Below are 12,312 nucleotides of genomic sequence, written 5' to 3' on the forward strand. Positions count from 1 at the left end.
TATCGTTTTTATCGTTTACTAGGTTTTCCTTGGTCTTTTCACGCGTTTTCTTTTTTTCGGTACCGGTACTAGTTTTATTTTGTTGTATTTATCCGCGACAACTTAAAGGCCGGTCCATGAAAATATTGTCGGGCATAAACCGGTCCGTGGCGCAAAACAAAAAAGGTTGGGGACCGCTGTGTTAGACTAAGTGAATCCAGAAAACAGAAAGATATTTGGGGTATTTATTTTAGTTGGCTCTTTGGACAGGGCTCAGATCTCTTCAGGCAGGCTATTACAAAGCTGAGGGCCCCTGATGGAAAAGCTGTGAACAGACATAGAGCTACAGTCAGGACCCAGACTCAGACAAGTTTTAACAAGGGATGAGTAAAATCTTAAAATCTATTGTAAAATGTTCAGAAAGCCAGTGGAGGCAAGCCAAGAGAGGGGTGATGTGATTCTGTCTGCTAAAACCAGTAAGAAGCTGAGCTGCTGAATTCACAACCAGTTGGAAGTGAGACAGTAGTTTTCCATTAGCGAGCAGACAGAGAGGATGGAGTTACAATAGTCCAGTCATTTTAATGTGAGGGGTAAAGCTAAGGGCTGGATAGAAAATAATACCTGAATACCAGTGGGGTTTTTGGAAACAGGCTCAGTGATGTTTAGTGAATAATAGGAATTCTGATTTTGTGGTATTGAGTCACCGAACATTTTTCAATGTTTAACATTACTGAGACTATCCCGAGGTAGTTATCATGAGGCATATATCTGTGTGCCACAGGTATCTTGGTGAGTTTTCAAAATATTATCAAGTAGAAGCAAAATCAGACTGAATTTCAAACCTTGCCAAACACCACAGATAATGCGATCTGTAAATAAAGAGAAATCACCTGGTGATAGGTGACGGTTCTCCACCTGTCACACTGCAAAACACTTTTGGAAGAAGATGATGATGAACGCACGTCTGAAGTCCACTGCTGTTCTGACAAAGCAACAAAATGTTTTGACCACCTTTGTTTAACAAGGTGGATTTTTTTTTCCTATTTTGGTGGAAGTGATTTATTAATTGACACACAAGGTTTAGACTTTTTTGCAGGCTAACAACAGTACGTGGCTGCATTTATAAACAGTATTTCTATGTATTTCCCCCTTTGTTCTCACTGTTACTGTAGCAGTGTCTTTTACAGCTAATATTGATCTCTGCCTTATAATTGTTTATTTGCTTTCAAAAATGATTTTAAATTGTTTACAATGTCCTTAACAAGCCGTAAAGAAATCTGGGAGATGCTTTTTAACAGCATTTGCACTTGATAAGAATAAACAATCTATCGAAATTTGCTCAGTGTGTTAATGTGCATATTGCATTTTACTGACATAGCCATTGGGTGTCACCACTACTCTGTGAATACGCTAGTGTCAGATCAGACTAGCTCAAAAGCAAGACAGATTTTAAATATTGCTTCCTGGTATAAATTAGAAAGTGAAAAAACCCTAAAACACATACACACATATATATATAATATTTCCTGTGATTTTAACTGATTTAATAACTGTTAAAGACAGCTGGACAATAGCTACTAAAAATACCATCACCCAGACAGCTCTGCGTATTATATCTCCTCCAAAAATAAAGCTGCTCTTTATGTCCACCAATCCAGAAAAACTGAATGAATCCATCATAAAAATGATGGAGGATGACTGACATGTAGTCACAGATAACCGCATATCATAAAGTCTGCAGGGTATATTGAGAAGGGATGCATGGATGATGAGTTTTAGCACAGGTCAGGGCATCCCCATGTCTCTAAACCTGACCGACTCCAACAAACAGCTTCTCCGTCTTTAGAGGAGCAGTCATTTCGCTGCATTTCTCACCCACTCTCTCAGTCTCTCTCTTCCTCACCCTTTCTCCTCCTTTCCCTGCTCTGCTGCTGCTGGTGTTGAGCTCTCTCCACTTGTTTTCTACAGCCTCTCTTTCTCTTCACATCCCCATTTTTCCTCACTTTACATGTTTAATCTTCTTTCATCTTCACCTTCTCCCTCTATTTCTCCTTTTACCACTCTTTCTCTGCCGATACAGAGGAATGCAGAATGAAGCAAACTGTGGCTCTGTGGCTGTTGATACTTGCGACTCTGCTCCGGGGTGAGTGACTTTCACTGCGCTTTGAGCGAGACTGTGCTCGAACAAGTGTGTGTTTCCTGTTCTGCATGTGCTGTTGCATGTAAAGGTAGCGGATCATAGTAACTGGGGACAAAGCAGCTGATTTAGACAAAGAGAGTGGCCACTTGTGCACAGCCGTACAGAAAAATTTATTTATTTTTATGATGAGCCTGCAACACCACGATGTAATCATCTCCACTGCAGATCCCATAGGTTTGGCTGAGGCTTAGATTTTTTAGATGCTGAGATAGATAGATAGATAGATAGATAGATAGATAGATAGATAGATAGATAGATAGATAGATAGATAGATAGATAGATAGATAGATAGATAGATAGATAGATAGATAGATAGATAGATAGATAGATAGATAGATAGATAGATAGATAGATAGATAGATAGATAGATAGATAGATAGATAGATCGTATGTTTTAGTTAGTGTAAATTTGAGTGCATTAATCTCACACCAATTACTATAGCACTTTTCATGTGCTTTTCCATTTTAAGCATATAGTAACTGTTTATAAGTTACTCAGTGTGCCTCCTGTATCCACCAGTGATCCAAATCAGGAGTGATTTGAAGCCCTCTCGGAGTTATAGGGTGAACAGACAAAGTTGCTGTGTGTGTCTGTCCAGGGTGTCTCAGTGTTTAATGGCCTCAGTATTTTCCGCATGGAATAAAGCTGACATTTTTACAGCAGTAGAAAACTCTGACAGTATGCTGGCGATCAATCAGCGATGTAAGTGATTAGAAAGAGTAGGCTTCTTTCTCTGTGCTCTCCCACCCGTTTCTCTTTGTTGCCTATGTTATTGTCTTACATCCTCTCTCGTATAGCTTTGCGCTCCATTTCACCTCAATTTGAGCTTGTCATCTGCTCCTCTGTTAGTGTGCCTCTTCTTCGCTTCTAGCCACCTATATAATTTCTACAGCACTCTACTCTAAACTCTATCATTGTAATCGCACCGTTTTTCTAAAATGTTTGCTCCCTGCCTTCTTTGACACAGCTTTCTTTTTGTGTCTGACTTTTACCTTGTGCTCTTATGTCTTTATTTATCTCTCTTTAAATTTTCTCTCCGTCCTTCTCCCCTCCCTTACACTCCCTTCCCCTCCCATGTTCAGTATCAATGCAGGGTCCTTACCAACGCTTTCTGCTCAAAGAGCTGCTGCGGGACTACAACCCCATGGAGAGACCGGTGGCCAACGACTCCCACAGTCTCACTGTTCAGTTCTCTTTTACACTAATGCAGGTCATGGATGTGGTACGTTTGGCATGAAACATGCATGCATTACAATCAGACAAGAAATAAAGTCACATTTTCCTCATTTTCCATAATGCATTTTTTTCCCTTTTATAATCAAAAGCTTCATTGCTTTTGAGATCGGGGCACGAATCCTCAGTCTTTCATTTATGTAAATTTAATTTCAGACACTTATTCTGTTTCCCCTGACAGCATGTTCTTGATTAACTTCAGTGCAGGGACAGTCACAAAAAGAGGAAAGTTATTAATGACTTGCATAATATAAAAATCTCTACTTTGGTAGATATCCACATGATTTTCTATCCCGTATGAAAGATTTTAAAAGGACATTTTTACCCATAAAGAGGATTGTGGACATTTTACATCACATACATTAGAAAAGCATAAGAAAGCACGGACGTGGGACACAATTACAAAAGCCAGAAATCATTTAAATATAAAGTCAGTGTACATTGTTTTAAGACCATTGTGCAACATGTGAGCTCATTCTTTCAAACACGAAATCATTTATTCTCTCATTTTCTTTCTGCCATGTAAGGATGAAAAGAACCAGCTGCTCACCACAAACGCCTGGCTGCAGATGGTGAGTATAATGGATAACATTAATGTAATATTGATCTGTGTCTACCCAAAGCCATTGCAGATGCACAGTATCAACCTAGATGCAAGTTGGGTTTTAGTTTATATGCTGCTCAGCAGGGAACAGCTTCTTCCTTCAACCCCAAACATGACCTTATTATGAGTATCTTGAGAATTGGCTGAATCTGGGCCAAACGACTAAGCTGTTTGTCTCATGTCAGCGTTATTTTTTATAACCCATATCAAAGTTTTGCCTCAGACAACTTTACCATCTTCTGCTGAGATAAGGAATTCCCTCTTCACCAGCGAGAAACTTGTCAGAACTGTAACTGTAAAAGAGGAGAGACATACCGTAAAGTAGGGGTGCTAAACATAAGGCCAGTGGGCCAGAATTGGCCCGGCATGATTCCAGTCCGACCCACAGGGTGGATTTAGAAAATGTTAAAGAAGGTGTGAGTTCAGGATTTTTAAGAAAGGCAATTTATACTACACCAAAATAATAAAGTACCGCATAAAGTTCCTCTTCTTTTTAAAATATCTACTATAAAACAAAATTTCATTTTTTAAACTGGGGCCACTGTGAAATAAATAAATAAATGAGCTATGGGAACATTTTCATTACACATTTTCTCACAAGCCCCCAAAATCTTGTTGGCAGCTTCCTTTCATTTACTACAGCAGCATTTTTATCATGCAGAAAAACTGAGATGTACTGTGGAAATCACACTTCTTTTTCCTATATCAAGATATCTCATGGACTCGTTGCACTGACAAAAAAGGGAGTTTCACTCACCCGGCCCACTTAAGATCAATTTGGGCTGTATGTGGCCTATGACCTAAAACGAGTTTGACATTACTGCTGTGAAGGATAAGCTGCTTGTATATCTACTACGATATAGAAATCATAATGGGTGTGTCTTCCTTCAGTTTTTTTTATGTATTTGTGGAGAGTATTTTTTAAATATCATTTTCCATTCATGGAGTTGTAATTGTGTCTCCCAGCAGTGGTACGACCACTACCTGCAGTGGAACCAGTCAGAATATCCTGGAGTAAAGAACCTTCGTTTTACCCCCGACCAGGTCTGGACGCCTGACATATTGCTGTATAACAGGTATGTGACGTACAAATACGGGTGTGTGCAACCAGTGCTGCTGGTAATTGCTGACTGGTCACTGTGCTATTGTCCTTCAGCGCTCATGATAAGTTTGATGCGACTTTTAAGACCTATGTGCTGGTCAACTCCAGTGGTTTCTGTGAGTATTTGCCTCCAGGTACGTTTTAGCAGAGGTTTATATTTTCCTTCAAACCATTTAGACCTTTAATCATTCTGCATAATTGCACTATTATTAATGCTGCAGCGTTTCATTAAATAACTTCGTCTTCCTTTAATTCCACATGGCTGCACCACTGAGCAACATTCATTTTATTATCCAGTATTTACTTGCTTTTTCTTGTTATTTATGCATTTCAAGGAATTTTTATCAGCACATGTAATGTCGATGTGAGATGGTTTCCATTTGACATCCAGCGCTGTGAGCTGAAGTTTGGCTCATGGACATTTGATGGTTGGCTGCTGGACATCCAGATGAAGGAGGCAGATGTATCAGGATACATGGCCAATGGCGAGTGGGACCTACTGGGTAGGATCCGCTGTCAAAAGCATGGATGACAGACTGTGTTGCTTAGTAACTGTGCTTACATTAACACCATACAGTATTGCAATTGTAAAGACTCACTTAATGAATACATATTATATATGAGTGCATGTCTGATTTGTTGCCATAGAACCTGAAGAACATGAATGCTTTTTGCTATGATGTTTTATATTTCCATACACGTTTACATCCTTATAAAATATCCCATGCAACACGGAATCATAATTTTTATAGCATCAGTCCTTGGTTTCTACAGTCTCTTAAGGGCTCTGTTTTTATAATGCTGGTCCTGTGCCAGATTCTTCTTATAGTTCTGATTTACAGTATTGTGCAAAAGTCTTGTACTCATTATTTTTTAATACTTTGATAGGATAATATTAATTATATGTGCAGTAATTTACTAAACCTGTGTAAAAAACCCACCCAGAATATAGTATGTATGGCAAAAACCACAGCTTGTGCAATTCTAATGAGCTTCAAAGTCAACCCTTATTCATCAGCATGGCCTGAACTCTTTCTTTAAGCGTCTCCAGGAGTAATTCTCAAAGCTTCTTGAAGGAGATTCAAAGCTCTTCTTTGGATGATTACTGCCTTTTATGATCACACGCTGCTTCAATAATGTTGAGGTCCAATCTCTGGGGAGGTCAATCCATGACTGATAGTGTTCCTATGTGTGTTTTTCTATCCAGGTATCCTTTTACTGTATTGACAGTGTGTTTTGGATCATTTTGATGCTGAAAACTGCGGTTGCTGCCTATCAGATGCTTTCTAGATGAGTTGCATTATGGATCAAATTCTGATAGTACTTTTCTGCATTCATATTTCCATCAGTTTTAACACCACCACTAGCTGAAATGCAGCCACAAACCATGACAGAGCCTCGGCTGTGTTTAAAGGATGGCTGTCGAAACTTACTGTTGTACCTCTCTCCTGACCTTGACAATGATTTGAACTTCAAATTTGAAGTCATCCTTCCATCCTGTTGAACTGATTTTCAGTCCAGTTCTTGAGTAGTTTGGCATACCTCGGCCTTTTTCTCCTTGTCTCCCTTCCTTAAGAATGGATTCTTGACAGCCTCGCTTCCACTGAGGCTTTCTGATGACAGTAGATGCATCAATGGAATGGCCAGATACATCTCAGGCACTGTGTCAGGTGGTCTTTGCTGCATTTTTTTTTTTTTTACTGTTTTTTAAGGACATGACTTTCAGATACCGTTCATCTCTGGTGGATTGTTTTTTAGACCTCCCACTTCTTTTTTTGTCCTCCACTTGTCCAGTTTCCTCAAATTTATTAAGGACACATTGCCCACCTTGCCCAGATATGCCAAGTTTTCAGCTAATAGTACTTTGGGAATCACCTTGTGGGTGTAAAAACACTATTTTATGCCTGTCAAACTGTGTTATCTTTGGCATGTTTCCTAGATTGAAATAAAGAAATTTGAACAAATTCAATGTTTTTTGCAATAGGCCGCTAGTGTCTAATAAAGTAATACAATTTAAAATAGTTCTTAGCTAACTTGTCTGCTGTTAAGTGTACACACAACACTGGTTCATCCCTTGAGATAGGCACATTTTTTACACTTGAATGATTCCCAGGTCTGTGTTAAGTGGCTTAACAAACAAAAAAATGTGAAAGACCTTCAGAGAGAGGAGAGAACTATTGCTCATGTCGATTTTTAAAAAAGAATTCAAGCAAGTCTGTCTTCTCGGAAGCAAAATATAAAGAAATGACTCGAGACTGTTGCACAGTATTGGATATACATGCAGCTTTCCCCACATACAATCACAAATATTCAGTGGATGCACCAAAATACATTTCATTAGTTATATTGATTTTCTGATATTCTTTATTTTTTGCTTCCCTGCTTTCTCATCGCTTACGCAGTTCCTATATCTCTATGCTTCCTAATTTTTCTCAGAGGTCCCAGGAGGTCGTAATGAGGTTTTCTATGAATGCTGTGTAGAGCCTTACCCCGACGTTACTTTTGTGGTGACGTTACGCAGAAGGACCCTGTTCTACGCTCTCAACCTCCTCATCCCCTGTGTGCTCCTCTCCTCCATGACCCTGCTGGTCTTCCTGCTGCCTGCCAACTCTGGGGAGAAAATCAGTCTGGGTGAGGAATAATAAGTGACCAGGGGAGCAGGGACAAGGCACAGTCTGACAATAAGCAAGGGAGATAATGAAAAACAAGAGGTGAATCTGCTTCTAAGATAAAATATGTTCTCTAGCTGCATATTATTCCTCACTCCTCTTGAGAAGGCAATGGCTTATTTCACTCCAGTGTTTTTCCAGCAGTCTTTCTCTGTTAACAATATTGGAAAACCTTCAGTCAGAGCCTTTGTACAGTGTCAGGAGGGATGTCGTGGTAGGGAGGAAAGACAAAGGCAGAAAAGATGAGAGGGAAGATGAAAAACAGTAAAATCGAATAAGTTTTCCTGGGAGTGTCAGTAATCCAGATGATTATGGCGAGAAGTCAAGTACAGCATACCAAATATACAGTTCTACTAAGTTTACTCATGTATTTTCTTCTCTTAAGGGCTTTTTCTTTTTTCTTTTCTTTTTTTGCAACCCACGACTCCCCGGTGTCTTGTGTTGGCCTCCAGGCATCACAGTTCTGCTTTCTCTGACTGTCTTCATGCTGATGGTTGCAGAGATTATGCCCGCCACTTCAGATTCTGTACCACTGATAGGTCAGGGGTTTTTTTTCGACTGCATGTGAATTTGCATGTCAGTGTTGGAGATTTTGCAGGATGATAATCCCGTTTATAGCCAACAGATTAGTAGCAAAGTCTCACATGTGTTTCAGGTCAGTATTTCGCCAGCACCATGGTGATAGTTGGGATGTCAGTGGTAGCCACAGTCATCGTCCTCCAGTTCCATCACCATAACCCCGACAGTGGACACATGCCACGCTGGGTAAGTTGTGACAGTGAGTGAGATATTATACACAATGCAATACATATTTATCTGAAGTGTGTTTATGTGTGTGACTCCCTGTTCTTTCATTCGATTTGTATCTGTGTCCGTATCTTTCAGGTGAATTTAGTTCTGCTGCAGTGGGTTCCTTGGTTTCTGCGAATGAAGCGTCCAGGTGAGGGAGTGGTGCCTATTCTTTCCAACAGTCAGGCAGACTCCCAAAGCAAGACCCTGTCCTCTCCAACCACCACCACCACCACCATCCCCACACCAGCGCCCTCCGTCCTCCCACAGGGCCTGAACTCCTTGCAGGCCAGCCTGGCACAGCTCAACCTCCCTTTGCCACACTCACTGCCTCACCGTCCAAACTCTCAGGCTATCATCCTCCCTAATCCCATTCACAGAGATCCCAGTCCCAACCCACAACCCCAGCCTAATGGGCATCTGCCTTACATGGGATTCCAGACCTTCCACACCACAGCAGAGCTGGAACCGATCCAGAGAAACAGAACCACCAGTCATGGTAGGGGTAACAGTGAACTAGGAGAAGGAGCGGGAGCAGGAGCAGGAGGGGGACCAGTCCGCGATATACCACTTCATCACCAACACCAATCTTCTAAGTTTGTGAGCCCCACACAGGAACTTCCAGTGTGCCTGGACCCTGACCAATTAACCACAGCTTCTGGAGTCTGCGGCTTAGAGGCTGGGACTGGGAGATCAGCTGTGTTGCATGCCCACAGTGGGATGATTCGATCTGTGGCAGTGGACAACCAGCTGCAGGCTCTTCTGGCAGAGGTGCAGTTCTTAGTTGAACGTGTTCGTGAGCAGGACCGTCAGTTGAGCTTGGCAGAGCAGTGGCAGTTTGCCGCGGCGGTCATCGACCGGTTGTGCCTGGTTGGATTCAGTGTTTTCAACATTATCTGTACCATCGCTATCCTTATGGCTGCACCCAACTTTGGAATAGCACTCTCGAAAGACTTCCTCTAAGAGGCAAAAAAAGACATTTGATAGACCAAGGAGGTGTTAAGAGATGACACAGATACGGACGTGCTGGAAGCACAATTGCTCTCTAAGGCAGTCGGAAGTAAACAGCGAGTATTTCATGGACCGTGACACGTCAGTTTCGTCCTTTATCCTGTATACTGTAGACCTCATCATGCCTCCAACACTGTTACAGTGCTTTGTTTCATTATTTAATGATGGTTTGTGGACTAACTAACATATATTTAGTCTAGAAATAAATGCTTTTTGTGAAATAGACGCCTTAAAGATAGTTATCCCACAGCCTGACTTTATTAAATTTGTAAAATAGGATTACAGCTGCCCAGTCAAGAGAAACTAGACATAGAGGTTTTAAAGCAGAACTTATGTAAGAGTTTAAAAGTTCAGGGTTACATCAAGCCTAGCTTTGTGTACTGAGTATTAGTGAAAACTGTTATTTCTTAAATCTGCAGTGCCCATATTTTGTTAACAGTATCAAGGTGGTGTATGGGTTTCAATTGAATTCATTTTCTTTCAAGGTTTTCTTTTAGAAGGATGTCTATGCCTGCAAAAAATGTGATGAATCAGAGGCACTACGGATGAACTTCTGCATCTTCTTTAGCAACTGTGTTTGCTTGAGTTGGTAGTGAAGTGCTAAAAAACACCTCTCGCATACCGTCAAGGGAATATTTTCTGTCTATTGCATTTTAGTTTCTGTAAACTTACACACTGCATCGACGTGATGTTTCAAACATGCCCTCTGTTTATCGTTAAGGAGGATGCTTTTTGATTATCTATGAGAGCTTACTGCACTGAAAAGAAATGTTTCAAAACTCCTTATTTTGTTCATGATTTGTAATATTATAGTTTATCTGCTCTGGTGTCAGTAAAATTCAGACTGCAAAGGAAGAATCGATGATTAGTCATGTAAATTTCCCAAGGCTTTTATTTAATTACATGCATTACTCTCGCTCATCTATTGCCACGCTCGCGCTGTTGTGTATGCAGAAAAATGCAGTCCCTGTGATTGTGATTTTTAATGTAATGTATGATGTTGGACACTTTATTACCAGGGCTGTGACAGACTGAGCTGTAAGTAATGGCAGTAGAAATAAACAATCTTGTCTTTTGTATTCTCTACACATGCATCAAATTTTCAGTCTTTTCCCTCGTTCGCCTCCTCCCAGTCCAAGTTTTCAAAGCGACGTAGGAACAGAGGACAGGGGGAGTGAAGGAGAAGGGGAACAGCCAAAGAGGAAAAGGGAAGATAGAGGTAATGAAGCACAGCAATAGAGAGGGCAAAAGGAAAAAAGAGAGGGCGTCGCAGGAAGGGAGGGCTTTGCAGAGAGACACCGACAGAAAGGATGCAGAATGAAAGAGACGACGAATAGAACAAGGTGGTCTCATGACTTGGTTGAGAGAAACAGAGGAGGGAGCAAAAAAATGTGCTGAGAAAGCGGCAAGAGACCAATAAAGTTTTTTAACTGATTGCTCGTTAATGAGACAGGGGAAGGAAGAACGTGAAGAACAAACATTCCCTCCTCCTCCTCCCTCTCCTCTATACTGCTGCTGAACTGTACTGTGTCTAGCATTTATGGGTGACTTGATGTTTATTCAGAACTGGAAGAGGATGTCCTCACTGGGATTTATGTGATGATCTTGGCAAAAATTCTCGTTTAAAATGATTGACTGGGAAATAATGCAAGCACATTATGAGGATTGAATTTGGCAAATTGGTGTCTTGGCACAGCCGGACTCGCACCTTTACCCCGAGGCTATTAATTTGACTTGTCCTCTATGTGCTGTAGGCTAGTTCACTATTGGAGAAATCTCTGTGTATTTCAACGGCCTACTGAACTCCTTTTGTCTGTAAAACTGGGCTGCTGAGAGATGCACTACAGCGCAGGTAATAAATCTGAGATACTCTCCTCCTTCACTGGCTCTTTCCTCCACCTGCTTTGTGTCGACAGCTCATGCAGATCTGTTTATTGGGAGGAGATGCACACTGAGTCATCCAAACAGACGAGCACAATGCAGCGGGATGCAGAAGACGCGTCGTGTCTATCAAGGGGCCACTGCAATCTGTGGCTGCAGCTGTCGCACGTACCTGCGCGCACACACACACACACACACACATCCACGGATACCAAGAGCAGCGCAAACACAAACCCACGCACACATCGAGTGGTAAAGTAAGGGCTCTGCTGCAGACCTAATGCAGTAACCACTCATGGTCCTGAAGCTGTCTCTTTCTGTTGCTTCAGATCGCTTCCACACAAACTGTTCACTTACGGCTGCTTGTGCAGTGCTCTTGCTTTGCAATATTTTTGCTTATGTGGGAAAAATAAGGCAGGGAGACAATCTAAAAGGATGGCGTAATCGCTGAAATACCATTTTGTCTTGTATTTTAATAAAGTTTAATTGATCAAAATGTGAAAAAGCTGCTGAACTCAAATAAGCTGAAACTTGTTTTTATAGTTCACTCACTTGCCAATCAGCTTTTGCCACAGTCAGCATGACAAGCAGGAGCTGTCAGGTTGCCAGCCCATAATAGGTTTTCCACAGAAGCTCACTCCTTACTTAGATGTAAACTGAAGAAACCCACCAGTGCAGCGAGAATAGAGCTGGGCGATATATCGAGTTTTTAAAACATATCGATATATTTTTATACGAGATATAAGATGTGACAATATCCTTTATATCGATATAGTCTATGTTACGTTATAATTATAGTTGTGGAGCCGCAAGTTTGCCTCTCTTTCGTCCACTTTTGTCTCT

At 41.1% G+C, this 12,312-nt stretch overlaps 1 protein-coding gene across 1 annotated transcript; it reads left to right on the top strand.

Moving 5' to 3' along the window:
* The first annotated feature begins 1,887 nt into the window (after positions 1 to 1,887).
* LOC147319252 (neuronal acetylcholine receptor subunit alpha-7-like) lies at positions 1,888 to 10,645 on the top strand. Its single transcript, XM_086311715.1, has 10 exons — positions 1,888 to 2,122; positions 3,263 to 3,402; positions 3,941 to 3,985; positions 4,984 to 5,093; positions 5,174 to 5,253; positions 5,455 to 5,622; positions 7,556 to 7,750; positions 8,241 to 8,327; positions 8,444 to 8,553; positions 8,674 to 10,645. The coding sequence occupies exons 1-10, from the start codon at positions 2,071 to 2,073 to the stop codon at positions 9,538 to 9,540; spliced, it is 1,854 nt and encodes a 617-aa protein (XP_086167841.1). The 5' UTR covers positions 1,888 to 2,070; the 3' UTR covers positions 9,541 to 10,645.
* The last annotated feature ends 1,667 nt before the right edge of the window (positions 10,646 to 12,312 follow it).

This window comes from Aulonocara sp. 'chitande type north' Nkhata Bay, linkage group LG11, assembly GCF_057382095.1.
Source record: "Aulonocara sp. 'chitande type north' Nkhata Bay isolate Kocher_YH1m ecotype deep benthic linkage group LG11, A_spYH_male_GT1.1, whole genome shotgun sequence".
NCBI classification, from domain to species: domain Eukaryota; kingdom Metazoa; phylum Chordata; class Actinopteri; order Cichliformes; family Cichlidae; genus Aulonocara; species Aulonocara sp. 'chitande type north' Nkhata Bay.